The 19465-nt window shown below is 56.4% G+C and overlaps 1 protein-coding gene across 1 annotated transcript in view; it reads right to left on the bottom strand.

Moving 5' to 3' along the window:
- CACNA2D2 (calcium voltage-gated channel auxiliary subunit alpha2delta 2) overlaps nt 1-18679 on the bottom strand; it is a 143463-nt gene extending 124784 nt beyond the window's left edge. The window contains exon 1 of the mRNA XM_049642226.1: nt 18465-18679. Within this exon, the coding sequence (XP_049498183.1) occupies nt 18465-18679 (215 nt within the window). The remainder of the gene's footprint in view (nt 1-18464) is intronic.
- Nucleotides 18680-19465: the final 786 nt, after the last annotated feature.

The raw sequence follows: 19465 nt of genomic DNA on the forward strand, positions 1-19465 counted from the left end.
TCAGGCATCACAGCGGTGATAGGCCAGGGCTCTCACTGCACTGCCTCGATTCATCTTCAAGTCAGTCGTTCAACCCCACTCCCCAGAGGGGGAAACTGAGGCACAGAGCAACTGAGTGATGTGCCCAAGGTCACATAGCTAATGAATGACAGTCAGGATGACACACACCTCTCCTCAGGACCCCAGTTCTCAAATGTCCAGCTGCTGGTGTCCCATGGCTACCTGGATGTCTAACAGGCCTTTCAAACTGAATGGATCCAAAATCGATTCCCCGACCTCCCTCTGGATCCTCACTCTCCCTTCTCTCCCTCACCACCTACTTCCCTTGACTCAGCTGATGGCAGCTCCCTCTGTTCAGGCCCAAAGCCTCAGGGTGATCTGGAATCTGCTTTCTCTCTATCAGCAAGTCCTGTTCACCACACCTGTACAAAGAGTCCAAATCTTCCCGCTGCCTACCACCTCCCTGGCCCACAGCCTGTCCCGGGTTGCCACCATCTCTCTCTAGGACACATACAGTCGTCAGCTCACCGGTCTTCAGCTTCTGCCCTCACTCTCACCTTTCCTGGTCCGTTCACCTCCATGCACAGCCTGTTGGAATTATGTCCTTCCTCTCTCAACACTATGCTGCAGTTCTATGCCATCACAGGAAGGGCAAAGTCCGTCCAGCGGCCATCCACCCAGTGGTATCCTTGCCCTTGCTCCTCAGGGCACACTGGCCTCCTTGCTGGGGCTTGAATAGACTCCTGTACTCTGTGCACAGGCCTTTGCACATGCTGTTCCCCCTGCCTCGATCGGTCCTTCCTCAGAAGTCCAGGGGGCCCCTCTCTCACTGCCTTCAGGTCTCTGAACACACATCAACTGCTTGGTGAAGTCCACTTTCACACCCCACTTTAAGTGGGCCCCCCAAACAGCAACTGATCTCCACATGCCTCCTGGGGCTACTATGTTAGCTAGCATTGCACCAGACATCCTCTCTTTTGTCTACAGTCCGCCTCTGCCTGGGGCTATGAGCCCTGAGGGAGGAGGCTCTCGTTCTTCAGCAGGGAAGAATAGGCCATTTGCTAAGTGGCTGCACCTCCCCAGAGTCGGGTGACCTCCCCACTACCCTGCCCTACCTTGTGTGCCACAGGAGCAGGCAGGTGGGCTGACAGAAGGCTGCAGAGGGGCTGGAAGCCTAGTGGCTGCTCCAGGGCTGGCCCAGGAGGCCCTCCCTTTCCCTGGCTCCTCTCCGTATGAATTATTAAAGTTCATTTATGATGGGCCTGCCCAGGCCTGTGGCTTCTGTGCATAATTCATGGCTCTCCCAGAAGGGCTGGGCGCTGGAGCAGCCAATTTTTCCAGGAAGCAAAAAGAAAGTGCAGGGAAGGAGTAGCCCAGACCTGGGCTGTCTTCTCCATATCTCTTGTTTTCTTGTCCCATCTGGGGCACCCCAGTGACTCTACCCACCCCTGCCCCATGGTGCCTTCTCCTGCACGCTTGGATTCTGATTCCTAGTGCCTGAGTCCATGGGCTTTGTGCATGCTCATCCATCTCTGTGCCTCAGTTTCCCATCTGTGGACAGATGGAGTTGTGGTTTTCAAACTGCAGTGGCAGTTGGATCATCCACCTCAGCTCCCCTGGTGGGTGAGGATCATGGATCTCCGGGGCACCGACACCCAGGTGTCATTGTTTGTGAATTTCCCAGCAGTTTAGAGCTGGGACACAGCAGTGAACAAGAAGAGTTCAAGAACCAGCTGAGGCCTCTCCAGAGTAAAGCAAAGGGTCCCAGCCAAGGACACAGGGTATCTGCCAGCCACTCTGCCCAGAATCCACCGTCTGCTCCCCAGGCTGGGAGCCACCTGCCCTAGTCACTGGCACAGATCGTGGACATTTTTAGGTCTGCAGTACCTGCTTCTCTCTCCAGCATATTCCCCAGGGAGTCGGGCACAATGGGAAGGTAACCCCTACTCAGGCCCATTTAGCAAATGGATAAACCAATGTTAACAAAGCTGAGTCTTAGGAGGGGGATATATCGCTGCAGCCTCTGTATGCCCATCCCTGTGCTGTCACGGGGGAGCCACATCCAAGCCTGGTCTCAAGAGGTGCACAGTAGGGTTGAAGCATCTGGAGAGGTCACCAGGTGGGTCAGGGAGGAACCCAGCAGCTTCAGCTGCCAATCCCTGCCCCATACCAATAGCTGAAGCCTGACTGGAAGTGGTAACACAGGCTCTATCCATGTGTCACCAACTACTCCAGTCAGATTCTGTGATTCATTCGTCCCCATCTCCCCTCCTGCACATCCTCCCCACCCCCCAAAGTGAGTCAAATCCTCGATGAGCCACAAATAGCTGTCCTCTGTGTGCATCCTTGACATGGCCTCCTGCCTTGAGGAGAACAGAGACCCCCCCCCCCCCCACTCAGGATCCTCTGTTCTTCCTCAGGACAGAGATCTCCCTGTGGAAAATGGCAGGGCCCCGGAGGACATCCAGGTACAGAGACGAGGTGGAGCAAAGACCATAACTAAACCTATCAGGCCCAGCTTTGTTCTCTGGCCTTGTGTCCCTTCACCAAGTCACCTCCACTAGGAAGTCTTCCTGGATTTCCTCCACCCCGTCCCTAACCTATAGTCCTCACCTCATTTTACTGACCCTTGCCTTAACTTGGGGCTGTAGCCTGGTCCCATCACCAAGCTCCCTTCATAGCTTAGCTTGCAGTATGGCAAAGAAGAGTCTTCTGGAAATGCCTCAGGATATATTTACCCAAACTTCCTGCCCTCACCAGACTGATGCCTACCCTGTTCACCTCCTTCAGCAGTGGGAGAGAAGCTGCAGGGCAGGGCTGGGAAAGGGCCTCCCAACTTCAGCAGGTGGCATAACACCAAGGAAAGGACCAGTGATGTGGAGCACTCACTGTATGCTGGATGCTTTGTGTGTGGTTCCCACTGATGTCACACAGCACCCACGGCTAGGCGCAGACCAGTCCAGGCCCACTTCATGGATGAAGACTCTGAGGCCCAGGCGGTGAAGCAACACACTCAAGGCTACACAGCCAGTCTATGCTGAACTGTAATTTGAACCCAGTAAAGTACGGCTCCAGAGACCAGGGCGTGTCTTCTAGGGTCTCCCTAATCTTAAGGTGGATGCCAATGGCCAAGATTTAAAGTAGGAAATAGGGTGCAGATAAGGGCCACCCCCTCATTTACGAACTTTTCCAGCTTGAGAAGGGGCCTGCCCTTACATTCGAGCCCCTACTGCCTCCCCAATAATTGTGAAATTATTCCTTATACCCCTCCAGGGCTGTCCTACCATAGGCATGTTGTCTCAGCACTGTGAAGCCCACGCCCCCTCCAATTCCCCCCTAGAGAGCCTGGACTAGGTTGGAAGGAGGGATGCCCACTTCCTCTGGGATTTGCTTCTTGCTAGCACCTAGCTTCTCAGAGCCTCGAAGCTGCATGTAAATCGAATGTGAGTGCTCAACCCGCCTTGACATGCTTTGGGCTGGTTACTCTCAGGTGCTCTGTGGTGAATCCTTTAGCAATGCAAATCCCCTCTGTGGGCTGCGTGGCATCCAGAGCTGCAGCAAGGAGGGGGATTCAGCAGCCACCTCGGCAAGTGCCCCTCCTTCTGAGGAGCCCCAGGGAGGGGGCCAGGCGGAGAGAAGCCACTCTGCCTGGTGAGCCTGAGTTGTCCTTGGGGCTGGCTTAAGGAGAGCAGGGCTTATTCCTGACAAAATATTCTGCACGTTGTTTCCAGCTTTCCACAAATTCCCCACTAGCTCATGTACTCTCTATTCATTCATTCAGATGGTTACTGGGCCAGGCTGCAGGCTGGGCACTGGGAAGGAAAACAGTGGTGATCAGGGCAGGTGTGAGCCTTGCCATCAGGAGCTTGGAATTCAAGGAGAACAGACATCAGATCTGATCCAGACCCGATGAGTGGAGGGAAGAGGACTCTAGTGATGCATGCCAAGGGCCTGACCCAACCTGGGGGGCTGGCCAGGTGAAGGTGGCACTGCAGAGCTGGTGGGAAGTCCAGACAGAGGGTGCGGCAGGCACAAAGCCCAGGAGCGAGGTGAGCTCTGCCCACAACGAAGTCCCGTGAACACACCCAGACCAGCCACAGGCACCAAGGCAGGCTGCTCTCCCACACAGAGTCCGGCAGAATTCCAACCCCAGGTACGCAGGGAGCACCTCCACGTGCCAGAGGGTGGAGGGTGCTGGGCTACCGACAGCAGGGAGATGAGGGGAGCAGGCCCTCGTGTCCCCCTTGTGCTGACTTGTGGGCCACCCCTGCCACGGCATCTAACCTATGTTTACCAGCCCAGTCCACATGTCCCCAAGGTCCATCTGTGAGAAAGCAGGGTTCAGAGTGGCTACCCATCAACTTTGTGAATTTTATTTAACATGAGGTTTCCTACTACTTGCCCTGCTGGGAGAGGTGCTTAACACACAGCCCCTGCCCTGTGAAAGTTCTCCATCTGGGAAGAGTAGGCCCTGGGCTGCCTGGGTGTGGAAGGACCCAGGGAAGGTGGGCCCTCTGGACAAGGGAGAAAGGGGAACTGGCAGAGAAGTGCTTGGTCTCCTGGGAACTAATTTCATGCACTCATTTGTTCCACAGACTACCCAGTGCCCATTAAAACCTGGCCCTGGTGCAGAGCCTCCTGCCCTGGGCATCCCAACATTGCCAGGTACTTTGCAACCTGTGACCTCCACCCCCACCCTCTGAGCCCCCTGGCTGGGGGCAGCAGGAAGCCGTGAGCCTCCACCATTACACATTAGAGGTGGGGGATAGTATTATTATTTCCATGGCCTAGATGGGGGTTCTACCAGTGAGACCCTCCTGCTGCCACTCCAGTCAGAGGCGCCCACAAGTGCAAAGCACTCACAAGTTTCCTGGTTTTTTTTAACACAGATGCTGTCACTAAAACACCATCTCTTGAGTACGGGGGCAGGTGCTCAAACAGTGTCAGCTAAAAGACTGGACACTCCATCCTCACAACTATAAAATACACGAAACGTGATCCCATTTTAGAGATTAGGAAACTAAGGCACAAAATGACTCAAACAAGGTCGTAAAGGGGGCTTTCTTTGTGACTCACAGCTTCTCCCATCCTTGATTCCGGTCCCCTGGACCAGGCTTTCTAGCAGGCAGCAGGTAAGTGCAGCAAGGCCAGCAGAGTCCATGGCTCTGGCTCCGTCCCTCTGGACGGCCCCATGAAGTCCCCACCCTTCTCCATGTTAGAGTAATGGCTTCCATACGCCACCAATCTGAAAATCCCCTATGAAATTTATTTCCCCCGGCACTGGATCAGGAACCATGGCAATCACACCACTTAATGGCCTCTGGGCTTGTTTCCTGCCACCCCTCTCCAGCTGCTCTGTGCCAGGGAAGTTAGGGCTGTGGGGCCCCAGTCAGGAGCTGTGCACAGCCCAAGGCATCCTGGGTGTTAGGAGGCACTGTCCAGGGGTGCAGCAGCCTGGGGAACACATCAGCAGCACAGGGATGGACACCACCTGGAGCTTCGGGAACTGGGGTTGGATCATATGGATGAGCCCCTCCCTTACCGTGCCCCTGTCCCTTGTCCTTGCCTCCCCACCCCCACCAGTGGCTTTCTCTCAGAGCAAAGTGGGTCCAAGTGCTTTCCCCAGGACCTCCACAGCTCTGAGTGGGGGAGGCCTAGGACCATGGGAATGGCTGCAACCCTGAGAAGGCCTGTCAGAACTCCATCTGGAGAATAAGTCCTGCCCCACCTCCCCCACTACTACCAGAGGTGGTGTCTCCTCACCCCTTGGATGCTGCTTGGAGCGCCAGCCATGCATAGTTATCACTTACTCAGCCTTGCTTCCATTTCTTCTTCACTGACAGTCTCCCATAGACTGTGAGCTCCCGGAGAACAGGCCCAGCATACAGCTAAGCGGACTCGGGCGGGAAGGGGCAGTCAGGAGGTGGGTCCTGAAATTCGGGCAGGCTGTGGAGTGGTCAGCAGAGTAGTTGAGGCAGGACCAAGTGTCAACACAGAGGAGCAGTCAGGAAGGACTGTGGCAGCCAGCTGAGGAGGCCCAGTGATCTCCCTGAGACAGACCATAGACTCTGGCCACTGGCCACATGCATAGGCATCTAGGAACAGCTGGCTTCCACAGGTACCACAACCAGAAGACTCCCCAGAACCAGTATGCCAGCCCCCACCCCCGCCTTCCCTGGGGAAGTACCCTGTGCTGGGTGGGGCGAGGGGGAGGGGTGATCCTGCGTTTACTTTCCTGTCCCTACAGCTATAATTCTCTACCTGGGCTTACCTGGGTGGCTCTGGAAAAATATTGATGCCTAGGCCCTGCCCCTACCCAATTAAATAACATAGCCCCATGGGCTCCTGGACCTACCTCCCCCTCTCCCCCCAGGACAGACCTTGGAGGCAGCCCCTGGGCTGGGGCATCTCCTTGTGAAAGAGCCACAGGAGGGTGCGTGGAGTGGCCTTTGCCTCATGGCACCAGCAAAGCTAGGTCCATATGGAGGTCCTGTCCCAAACAATGTAAAAGCTTTTCCAGCTTCCAAAGACACAACCAGATTTGCCTGCAGACATCTGTGTAGACTCTGTTCAGCAAACATTTATTGGGCACTTGGTATGTGCTAGCCTGGAGCTCCAGCCAAGGACAGGTGGCCACCGCCCCTGACTCTCCCAGGCACAGAGCCTTGAAAGGTAGGCAGCAAAGACTATTGCAAGACAAGAATGGGGGAGCCTTCAGGCAGCCTAGGAAGCCCCTGACCCACAAGGGAAGTCAGGGGAGGCTTCAGGGAACAGTGACTTCCAGTCAAGCACTAAGGGATGGGCAGAGGTCAGCTAGACAACAGGCAGGTCCTGCTTGGAGCTGGCAAGGCCCTTTGCAGCCCATCTGACTGCTCCCTGGCTTACTCCATGATCAGTGCATAGTAGGTGCTTATTAAGCCCCCATGGAAGATGATGGCGCTGTCCTAGTGGTACTCAGTCCTGAGGGCAGAGATCCCCTCCTGTGTCCATTCCTGTGCCCATCAGAAGCAGCCCCCTTGGCTGTGGTCTCCATAGTAGCTACTTACAGAGTAGGACAGAGATGAGAGCAACACAGATGGGGTGACAGGAGAGCATCATCCTCAGCTATGGAAGGATCCATCAATCTGGAGGGTCCCAGGAATGACGATGATACTGAGGCTCAGAGAAGGAGGGAGGGCAGGTGGCTTGCCTAGCCTCCCACAGTGAACTGGACACAGGCCAAGGCTAGGGCAGGGTAGGAGGGCACTGGCAGAAGGAGGAAAGGAGGCCCATACCCTACAGCACAAGCCCCTGAATTTGTGGGCCTGCAGCAGCCAAGGTCTGGCTTAAATACTTGACCTTGCTGCCTGTCTGTCTCCCTCCCTCTGAGTCTTCCATAGGTAAATCTAGGCACCACCAGGGTGGGAGTGGGGGATGGAGCAGGTAGGAGGATGGAGGGTAGGGAGTGGAGTGATGGGGGAATGGAGAGTGAACCTAGCCTGCCCTGCTCCCCCATTCCATGTATGCACAGGGGATCACAGTACCATCGTCAGCTCCCAGCTGGTGAGTGGGAGAAGGCCTCAAAAGGAGATTCAGATCAGAGGAAGCCTTTCTTGGTCTGGAGGACTCACAGCTGTGCCAGTAAAGGCCAGCCCCAGAGAATCCTTTTCTCTCACTGACAGGTGGGGAACAGTGACCAGAGGGGCACCCAATCTAGGAGCAAGACAGAACCCAGGGCTTCTCCCAAGACTTGTGCCCTTGGCTGACTGACTCCTGGACACTGTGCCCAGCCTGGACCCAAGACTGATGCAGACAACAGAGCCCAGAGAGTAGCAGGAAGGGCCAGGGGCAAGGTCATGAGAATGCAGTCTCTTTGGAGCATGGATCTTATCATATCCATCAAGGGAGCCAACCAATGGACACCCAGTCCCCTCTGTAGTTAGCAGGCACAAGTATACCTACTCCACAGCTTCCCCCTCCCCAAACGGGAATCAAGTCTCACAGGCAGCACCCAGCCAAGTTCAGGCCCTCCCCTTGGCCACATCCATGGGTCACTTCCTCAACTCTGCAGCAGTCGGACATGCCCTCTGTCTGCATCTTCTCAGTACACCCACAGCCTCCAAGGACTCGGGGGTACTACAGGCCCAGTGAGACAGCAGGCACCTGTGAAACCATGCCCCAAGGAACTCAGTCTGATAAAAAGAGGCAGCCCTTGGAGAGGAACAGTTGTGAAGAGTGCAGGAGCGTGGGGGCACCCCAAGGGTCCTGTGGTCAGGGGACTGCCTAGAGGAGGTGAGCTACAGAAGGGCTGTGTGAGGCTGTAGCTGGGTGTTCTGAGTACTGGGGTGTGAATCCTGCTTCCATCACTCACTACCTGTGTGATTTCAGCATTACTCAGCCCTGCTGAGCCTCAATTTTTTTTGTCTATGAAATGGGAATCAAAATGGATTAATCTCATTGGATAGGATCCATGAAATATATCACCCAAGGCACAGCTCATAGTGACTGATGATGTAGTTAAAATAACTACTTCCTTAATAAATGTTTCCTTGAGCATGGACAGCCCCCCCCCCTTTCCCTCCCACCTTCTTCCTCACCCCTACTCCACGTTGAGGCCTCTGGTCTGGTCCTGCAGCAGAAATTGCCTTCCTATTTTCCATTACTCCCCGCTTCTTGCTAACAAAACCCAAGTCTGTAAGAATCTCTCCCCACCTCCAGCCCCAAGGTGACCCCATCCTTTGCTCAAGGGTAAATCCTGATTAGCTGGAGCCAATCACAATGCACCTTCCTTATTGCCAGTGATTGGTTTACAGTAGACATGTGACCCAGCACTAACCAATGAGGTGCGAGGGGAAGTTGGCTAGGGGCTTCTGGGCCAGGTTTTCTAGCCTCTTGGGAGGAACCCAAAAACCCCTTTACTCCTATTGTCTGATACCTCTAATGCCTGGAGCTATGGCAGCCATCTTGTTGTCATGAGGGGCTTCAGCCAAGAACAGCCCCACTAAAAATGAGGCCAGCCAGGCAGACTGCAGGTGAAGACTTGGTCCTCAATGACAGGCTAAAGACCCACCTCTGGGCTCCCTGGCAGAAGATAAAGGGACTAATCATGATGGAAAAAGTCATCATGCTGTGGTTGCCACGGTGGATACAAAAGCTGCCTCTTTTCCTTGCAGCCAAATACACTCTTCAGACTTGCCTTTTGAAGGCATAGTGGTCAGCTCCACACCTACTCCATACCAACACAGGGTTGTCAGAGAGGCCCACAGGGGTAGGGAGCCAGAAGAGGGCATCAGTCAGAAGGGCTCTTGGTCTCAGTACTTGGGATGAGCAGACCAGTCCGATTGAGGGATATAGTGAGCAAAGACCAGAGCTCCTACTAGGACCTGCAAGTGGCTCTGCCTGGCTGGAGCCTGGATATTCACAGGGCTAGTGGCCAGAGACAGGAGCCAGCCCAGGCAGTTCCTCAAATGCAAAGTTGGGAAGGAGGGCTCTGCCCATGGCAGGCTTCTGGGTGCAAGGTCATAGTTAACCCTCAGTAGGAGGTACTGCAGCATGCCTAGGGGGTCCAGGAAAGGAAGGGAAGACTCCCAGGTTCTCACCATGCCCACCCGGGCCACAGCTCACAGAGGGAAGGAGAAATGTCCATTTGTGAGAGTCCTCAGCACAGAAGCCTATTTTGCCAGCTCATTTCTCTTTTCTAATAAATGAAGTTGGGGGCAGGGCTGAGGTAGGTTGTTTTGTTGTTTGTTTGTAGGAACCAGTGGCAGCACCAGGCCTGACCTTTAAGGCTTCAAATGCAGCATTTCAGGCAGCGCCGGCAGGCAAAGAACACGGGCTGCAGAGGAAAGTTATCGAGGCTAAAATGCCACGTCAGGCTGGAAACTCGTAGCAGCAGGGACCTCTGCCCATCTCAGGATGGGTGGCCCATTTTTGCCCATCTGGCAACAAAGCTGTCCTTCCTGAGGGTACCCAGAAAGCCCTGCTGACTCTAAAGTGGCATGGGGGCACCAAGGTGTGTCCCAGAGGAAGATCAGGAGCTGGGGCCTCACACCACACAGGCGCCTTGCTCTGTAGGACTTGCCAAAAGAGGCCTCAAATTGCTCCTGCATCCCATGTCAGGGATGTTCTTATTATGAGAACCAGTTGTATGTCATAGTGCAAGGACAGCTAAGTGGGGATCATTCTTTGAGCAGCCTGTATTGAGCACTGGGGACTGGGTCCTGCCCACAGGGTGTGTGCAGCCAGAAGACACAGAGCAGGGGCCGGGGGGTGGGGTCGGGGCGAGGCTCCTCTCTGCAGCCTCAGACAGCAGCTTCCTGGTCTTACAATGGAGGTGTCTGGGTCCCCAGGGACTTCTGTGGCTGGGATATGTCCTTCCCAAGAAAGGGAACCATGCAAGGCCCATACTGCCCAAGGAGATAGTCCCACCCAGGCACCCTGACCCCACAGGAACCCTCACTAGCCCGGCAGGCTCCAGACCCCTTCTCAGTTGCTTCTGCCCTTTGCAGAAGCCTCCTCCTGAAATGCCGAGGACACTGGGCTGTCCCAGCACTGACAACACAGGCCCTGAGAATGCCAGGAAAGCAAAACTAAATAGTTCTCTCGGACATCAGAACCCATCAGATCAGGGGCGGAGCTGAGCTGGGCACACAGCAACCCCAAAGGTCATAGCTCAGCACACGGCACCCAGACAGCTTGCTTATGAAGACTCGGTAGACAAAAATTCATCTTTGAAAGGAAGAGATCTGGCTGCAGATGCCCCAAATAGAGGAACATGTGGAGATTATCAAGCTGAAGGTATTGTACCCCAAATCATGCCCGCAACTGACTGCACAAATATTTTCCTGGGGGTAAGAACCCCAAATCAACAACAGATGCTCCAAAGGATGCCAGTCTCCCTCCCTTCCATGTGCAGATGAGAGGCACCCGCTCCAAGAGGGGAAAAATGCCAGCCCAAGGTCACACAGCAAGGGTTTCCACTCTCCCTGTACCCCAACCTCCATGCTCAACCTCCAGATTCTCCACAAGTGGAGGGCTGTTTGCAAATATGCTTCACTTCACAATGGACTCACCAAGCTTCTCTGAGTCCCAAGTCCTCCAGTGCATCTAAATACCATTCAATTTGCAAAAATTTGAATTACAAGGACACAGCCTGTGTATTTCCTTCACAGACTGTCATCGCGCCAGTTGGTAGATGATCAAACTTTCCAGATCAGCCTTAACTCAGGCTGTTCCTGACATAAAAGTTTGCAAAACACTGGTCCTAACAACCAGGCTGCTTTATTTCCCACTGCCAGCATTTGCCCAGCTCTTGCATTAACTTCAAAGGCAGGTGCAGGAGGGGGCCATTGGGAGCACATTCTGGGTACAGAGAGATAAACCATGCATATGCCTGCACGTACATATGTGCACACATGCACAAACATACCCTCAACTTCGCATTCATATGCACACACACCAACACCTATATACAAATGTGAACGTGGGCATGCACACACACCTGAGCATATGCACACAAACAACATGCAAGCATGTGCACACCGGGGCACACATGTTCACACACACCCAAACACATGTCTTCATATACAAATGGACGTTTACACAAGTGAACACAGCTAACACACATGTGCAAACACATACAAGAGGACACTCTTAGACACTTCCATTCACAAGATTACATGTGCACACAGGCCAAGGCAAAGGCCAAGCACAGGAGGAAAGACCCAAAAGCCACAGTGAGTCTCTGGTGCTCGCAGGGCCCGGCTGTGCAGGGGGGGTCACGGATGATGGGAGAGGTTCCTGGTAGTTGGAGTGCAGACCTAGCTGGACTGAGAATCCTCACAGGTCAGGATCCACATGCCCTCATCATGCACTCTCTGGGGTCAGGCCCATCCCTCAGGACCTTTCCTATCCCAGTCCTTGAGGCACCACAATCAAGGGAACTCTATTTTACAGACAAGGCCCCAAGAGCCAGAGAGCCTGAGGAAGTTCCCAAGGTCACACAGCTGGTGAGAGGTGTGGCAGAGCCTCAGTAGCACCAAGCAGGGGACTCATTCAGAAAGATGTGGCCAGCAGGGAAGGAAGGGGTGGAGGTGGGAGCCAGGGACCCATGATCTCAGGAGGGCAGGGAAGAGAGGCAGAGGGGCAGCTCCTCCCTCTCGTTGCCACTCCTTTCCCCTTCAATTAAGCAGTCCTTACCAAGGTGGGGAGAGCTGGATAATGATCAGCAGGAAAGACTTCCCATGCCCCTCCCTCTCTGCTAAACAATTAGGTTGATTAGAGTTCAAAGTGGGTCAGTCGGAGAAGCAGCTTCAAGACACCCAAGGTGTGGCCAGAGGCCAGTGGGAGGTGCAGGCTCCTCACACTGGAGGAGATGAGGTCTAGCTGGGCTGGGGGTCAGGCCTCACTCCGTGGCTAGAGCACAGTGTGAAGAGGAGTGGGAAGACCCTGAACCTATCTTCTGAGGACACGAATGTCACAGTCAGAAGAGCCCTGGAAGAGAGGAAACTGAGGCCCAGGGGGAGGAAGGGCCTTGTCCAAGGTCACCATCATGCAAGCTACCCAGCTGAGAGGATTGGGCTGGAATTGCCTTTGACAGAGGTCCCCCCAGGACCAGACCCTCAAGTCCCCCATGTGAAGATTCCCTTCACCTAACCCCAGCTAGACAGGGTCTCCTACTCTGTGAGGTCCCCCCCCCCCCCCCCCCCAACAGGCTCAGGCACCAGCACTAGCAGCCGCCTGGAGCCAAGTGGGCCATACCAGCCTCAGAAGGAGAAGACCTAGCTCAGGTGAGAGAGGAACTAGATGGTCCATGAGCAGGATCAGGCCCAGGGAAACCAAACCTGCAGCCTAAGTCCCACAGTGGCAGGGCAGGGCAGAGCAGCCCTGCCCCCAGGTCCTGCCCGCAAAAGGTCAGGCTCAGATTGTGTGGGCCTGAATGACAGCATCTTTGACTCCTTTTCAGTAGCTCCAAGATATCCCCTTGGGGAGTTTGCAAGCCCCCCAGGGGCAACCCAATCCATTGGTGGTCACCTGCAGGGCTAACTCTCCCCCCACCAACCTTAGCCACAGGCAGCTTGGAAGGCTCTTCAGGTTACATAGGACAAGAGAGGAAGGGAAAAGAAAAAAAAGCAAAAACCACATATGCACCTCCCTCTGGGAATATGAATATTGATCCTGTAGCTTCTTGTTTAGACAGTAGGCACCGGAGGAAAAAAAAACAAAAAAACAAAAACCCAACCTGACATGAACAGAAGCTTCCCAGTTGGCTGAAGGAATGTAGCCAGCAGTGGGAAAACCCTCCACCCTTGCCTTTATGGTAGCCTAGACCCTGGTGTTCCCTCCTCCTGCCTGAGGCCCTGAGCCCACTCACTTAAAGACACAGGTCACCAGTTCCCGAGGCAGATCTCAAATCTAGAAGCCTGCAAGGACAGCGGCGGTGTGCGGAAGAGGAAGGAGAAAGAGACCGCCCCCTACCCACAGACAACAACCTGCCAGATGGGACCCATGCCACAGGCCTGCCTACTTTGACTCTCCCAAACCTCCAGCTGCCCTTTGAATAGCTCCCTAGCCCCCCAGATCCCACCTGTCTGTACAGCATGAAAACTTGTAAGATCTATAAGATCTGAGCCCTCTGAAGTCCCCTCAGTGCTCACAAAACTGCCAAGGGACTAGAGGATCCAGCCTCAGGTTTCCATTAACACCCTCATGCCCCTTCTCTCCGGAATCATACTGGAATCTGGAGGGGGTGATGGCATCTTGGCATCGCAAGATAGGAGTCCCTCCTACCCACCCCTCCATTCCAGGCTGTCCTGGCCTATGACTCAAAGCTTTGGAGAAGAGGAAACTCTGAGTCGGGGGGCCCCATGATCACTTGTGTATGTGTGGCAAGGGATGGAAGTAGGATGGCAGTGAAGGCTTGAGCCAAGGAAGGCCCCCTCAAGGATGCCTGAGACCCAGAAGAGCAGAGGGATGGTGTGGGAAAGGTTATAGCTGGAAAGCCTAGGCATGCTTCGTCCAAAGACCTAGGTTTTGGTTCCCTACCCCCAATTTCCTGGGCCCAGTGTTCGGATGTGCCCAGGCCCCTGGCAAGGCAGCTAAGCATCCAACAGATTAGTCCTCTCTCAGTCCTGCCTCCAGAAGTGGTGGGGCTTTGGGCAGCACCTTCATCTTTCTGAGTCAGTCTCCTCATCTGTGGGATGGGCATGAGCACAGTTTCTGAGGTCAAGGTAGTAATGTGGATAAGGGTCTGGCCTGGGTTCATTGAGGGGAGGCCCACCATTAGACTGGTGGTGTCCCCCACCACAGTTAAGCTGGGCTTCAGGGAGTGAGGGAGGGAGGTAGTCCAGTGTCCGTCCTCAAGGAGCTGATACCCCATGTGGGTGGGTACAGCCTAAGCTAGTGGCACAACCCAGAGGCCTCCAGAAGCTGTGGAAACCCCTGAGGAAAGCATGCACTGATGAGAGGACACATGAGCAAAGCAGATAGGAAGACACTCAGCCTATGGGAGCAATATGAAAAGATGGGGGTGGGTGGGTAGGGGTCCGTCAGGCTGTAGCATTAGGGCTTGATGTTAATGTTTACAATAGCTGCCACGGTGCCCACCTGCAGAACCCTTCCTGCCCACCAGAGGCTGCAGCCTCTTGCATGAATTCTCACCACCAGCCTTTTAAGCAGATTCTCTCATCTCAGGGAAACTGAGGCAAGGTCATCCCAATCAAAGGGTCAGCTCTGGAGGCCAATGCTTGAGTCTGCTGGGCCTACACCTAACATCCAGCAAGTCCCCAAACTGCCTTCTCCCCAGGAGCTGGCAGGGTCCACCCATACACATCTGAGGTGCCAAAAGCGGGCAGTGCCCACTTGCACACAGGCAGAAGGGAAAAGGAGGCACTGAGTGTAGAAGTGCTCACTCCACTTGTGAGTCAATCTCTCCTTGGGGACACCAGTGTGACTGAGAATCCAGAGTGACACTCACCCACAGATTATGAGGGGACTCATCTTAAAAGGGCTCCCCCCATCTTATCAGGGGTCAGTCTGACACAGCTGGCTAGGAGGAGGTGCCCAATAAGGGTGGGGCACAGGGGAGACAGCAGCCAAGGGTCTCTCTCTTCCCAAAGCCTCCGCACCAGGAGGAATGTGAGCACTTGGCAGCCCTGCATGCCAGTGGTAGTGGCAGCAGGCTGTGAAGCCTCGCCCCCTCCCTCCTGCAAAAGCTGCGGCAGGTTGTTGGGGAAATGGGGGACCCAGATGTGTGATGTTGCCTCCCTCTAATAGAGAGAGTCACAGGGAGGTGAAGGCGCGGGCTCAGAAGCCCAGACAGACACACGTCACCCACCATTAACCGTAGCTAGACTGACGCATGCCCCGTCGTGGGCACTCAGGAAAAGGAGCACGTACTCCAGCTGTCATTAATCTGCTGGGTGGGTCCAGACCCCTCAGGCTCTCAGTTCCCCACCCACCTGCTGCCAGAGGAAAGGAGGTGCTGGTCAGCATCATCACGGGGGCAGAGTGGGGCTAAGAGGGTGCTGCCAGCCAAGCAGCTCAGCCTGGCGCTCCACCCAGCACTCAGCCAGGGCCCCACAGAGTAGGGGACAGAGAAACCCAGGGATGCTGGAGAACAGGGGACAGAGGTCTCACAAAAGAGGCGGGCAGGACAGGGTGGGCACGGAGCAATGAGAGGGATGGACAAGGAAGTGGAGAAGGAATGGGGGTGGGGGAACCCAAGAAGGGGGTCAGGGAGGGGCCAGGAGACAGCGGGAGAGAGACGCAGGGAGAGGCAAAGCAGTTGCCCTCGGCAGCAGTGGCCATTCACAGCTCACCATTCCCGGCCGTGGGTGAGCGGAATTGGAAACAGGGAAGCAGGTGAAAGAGAGAGTGTGCTCTGACTCCTCCTCCACCAACTTCACCTCCAAACACATGAGTGCACATGTGCACACACATGTACTCGCGTGTGGCCTCCTCCAGGTGGGGTGAGGGAGGCCCCCGCCCCCACCTCAGCCACCAAAACCAAAGCCCTGTCCCCACTCCAGCGGCAACTCCTCTGTCCTCCTTGATCCAGCGGCAGCCTCGGTCCACTTCGCCTAATGGGGAGAGGGCCACGCTGCCACAGCAATTATAGAAACAATGGCTACCGAACCCCAAACCCACACTGGCTTAAAACCCAGAGGCTTGAGGACCCGAGCCCCATCACTCTGCCAGACGCTCATGAGGAAATGATTTCCTGCCTAGGGCCCCCTCCACTGAGGGGTCATCACCTCGGTGCCATGACGCTGAGGCCCCCACTTCCCATCTCAGAAAGCCACCTGTATCAAACTCTCATTCTAGCCTGGCCACACTGACCCAGAAGAGTTCAGGGAGGCCATCCACTCCCAAGCAGCCCCACAGCAGCCGCCTTAGCCTTTCATGTTAGTTCAACAAAAGCCCCCACCAGCTAGCCATGGTCATGCGGGGCCCCTCATTCCATTCCCTCCCCTTCCTCCCTCCAAGGATCAATGGGCATCCGCATCTGCGGGACCAGGGCAGCTGAAGGGCGCTGGCTGTCATGGTAAATCCTGTCTGTCATTGTCACATTAGTCACTTCCCTCTAGACCCTCAGAGCCGCGCAGCCCCCACCCCACCCCCGCTCTCATTCTCTAATTACGGTTTGCAAGACATGTCCCAAACCCTCAAATTAGCTCCAACTCTATCGACAACAGAAGAGTGTCCAGCTGGAAATGTGCTGCTGCCATCACACCCGCCTCATCGTCTTCTTGCTGGGGACAAAGTGACAGGTGTCCACTCTGGTCAGGGTCTCACACTGTCCTTCCAACGGAGACCCATGCAAGCCCAGCAGCCATCTGACCCACTGCAGGTTGCAAGGAGACGGGGCAAGGTGGAAAGAGGTGAAAAGAGACGTCTATTTAAACCTTCATTCAAGGAGCTACGAAATGGCTAGGGGAAAAATATTGTGGCTTGGCTTTAAGGAAAAAAGAACAACAAAAAAATAATGCTTCTGCTCTTTTTAAACATTGTGGTTTAAGTCCGTTTTCATCACGGCAAATCAAAGACAATAATGCACCCAAAAGCCCTGAACTTCCATATGATTCTCCTCTCCCTGCACACCCCCAACACACCCCCAACACACACACACACACACACACACACACACACACACACACACACAATCCAGACGGTTGACAGAGGACACGTCCGTGCGGCACCTGTAATTTGCCAACTGATCACCCGCCTGAGCACAGCCAGGCTGTGTGAGGAAAGAAATGACGAGATGAAGAGACACTCAGAGCAGTGCCTTTCCCGAGTTTGTTTTTCCCTCAACTGGGAGAACCTACAAGCTGGAGTCGGCAAAACCAGGGGCTCCTACCCTTGGGCAGAAATGGTCTAATGACGCAGAGTCAGCCTCTCCCCTTCCCTGAAGCCAGCACCTTCCCCTTGGCCACTAGCAGCCCAGCTACTTATTTCCCAAACCCCAGGCCTGGCTACTGGTGAAGGAGTTCAGGGACAGGTGGCTCCACACTCCTGGAGACAGATAACAGACAACAAGGTGGTCACCATGGCCCAAAGCCACAGGGGCAAGAGGAGTCTGGGCACTGACATAAGTCTGGGGCATGGTGCCCACAGAGATAGCTGTTGTCCTAAAGGCCACATGCACTGAATACCCGCCTCCCACCCCCCAGCCCCAAATACATCTGGCCAAGCTCACCAGAGGAGGATGCCCAAGTTTGCAGGCTCTTGGGGACGGAGAAAAGGCTCAGAAGGACCATGAGAACCAGCAGAAGCTGGCAGGGCCAGGAGATGCTGTTCCCTTGTTGGTAGCAGCAGCAGGGGTGGGCAGGGTTCTCCCTGCCATTCACTTTCGGCCCCCACCCTAGCACCTTCACCTCCCAGTTGGGCTCTCCCGGGGACCCTCTCTTCAGGTGGAGAACAAGGGACACCGACCCCCTCTGTGGCACCGGTCACAACAAGGTGCCTGCATCCTCTGCATCCAGCCATTCCCATCAAAGGAAAAGGGCAGTGAAGACAGGTGTGGAGGTGCCCCCCACCTCTGGTTCAAAAGCGCCAGGTTCCCACTGGGGAGGAAACGTGGGGCAGACGCGCGGCTCCAACTCTGCCGGGCAGGGGTCGCTGGCCGCCCCCTCACCGAACCTCAGGTTTCCCTCTCACCGGGACAGCGCAGGGGAATCCGCTGGCAAACTCGGAACCCCTCACCATATCCCAAGGCTTGCAGATCTTGCTTTGCCCCTTTTGGGGGTTGGGGGGAGAAAGGGCACCGCGGGGGAAGTTTCGCGACGCAGACAGAAGCACCGGGACCACGGCTGCCCGCCCTGTGGTTTTGGGGCCGCCGCCCCCCAGTGCAGCCGGCAGCTGGACCCCAGCGCCCCCGCCCCCGCCCCCGCGCGGGGCGCGGGGAGGGACTGGCGCGTGCCGGGGGGCGGAGGGGCGCGCAGGGCTCGGCCGGGGTCCCGCGGCGGGCCAAGGAGGCCACTTACGTGTGCTGCTGGGGGAAGCTGTAGGCAGAGGCGCCGGGGGCGGCGAGCAGCGGTAGCAGCAGCAGCGGCGGCAATAGCAGCAACAGCGGGCGCGGGGGCCCGGACGGCGGGCGCCGGGCGCCGGGGCCGGGCCGGGGGCCGCGGCCGGGCCAGGGGAGCGCAGTCCGCGCCGGGCCGGGCCGAGAGGCGCCGCAGGTCCGAGCCGGCACCGCCATGTTTCCATTCAAGATGCGGCGCCGCGGGGAGGGGGGGCGGCGGCGGCGGCGGGGTGGGGGGGCGCGGGCGGCGGGCGGCAATCCGGCCTCTCCGCCTCCTCCGCCTTCGTCGCGTGGGGCTTCCGGGGCTGCACCGGCCGCAGCGCCTCTGCGGGCTGCGCGCCGCGATCTCTCCGCGGCGCTGACTCGAAGCGCTCTGAGCGCCCGGTCCGGGACCGGCGCTCAAATAGCGGCCGCCGCCAACCTGCCGGCGCCGCCCTCCCCCTCCTCCCTCCCCGGCCGGCCCGCCCCCGCGCGCCCCCGCCGCGGCCACGCTCCCGCCCGTGCCCGCGCGCCCCTAGTCCCCGCGCGGCCCCGAGCCGGCTGTGCTGGCCCGCGCGGCCGAGCGGAGCCCGTGCGCGCGCGTCCTGCGCCCCAGCCTCTGGCAGACCTCCCAGTGCGCACCTCTGTGCCCCCAGCCTTGGACTCCGTGCCCCTCTCTGCGGCACCCGCGGAAGAGTTCCTGGCCCCGCGACCCCTGGCAGGCGCGTTTGTGACCCTTCTGGGGGCTCGCGACCTTCAACAGGCTGAAGGCCTGGAGTCACAGGTTTAATGGTGGAATGGCAGACTTCAGCCAGTCTAGAGAAGAGGGCAGCGGTGCTAAAAGCACACTCCCAGTGGCTCCTGCTACCTGCAAGAGTCCTGTCTCAGGGGACTTGGATCCCCACGCCCTGAGAGGAAGAAAGGGCCTGCGTCTCCTGGCTCCCTGAGCTCGAACCCAGGTCCAGTTGCACAGTTGTGAGGGAC

The sequence above is a fragment of the Panthera uncia genome, chromosome A2 (assembly GCF_023721935.1).
Source record: "Panthera uncia isolate 11264 chromosome A2, Puncia_PCG_1.0, whole genome shotgun sequence".
NCBI classification, from domain to species: Eukaryota; Metazoa; Chordata; class Mammalia; order Carnivora; family Felidae; genus Panthera; species Panthera uncia.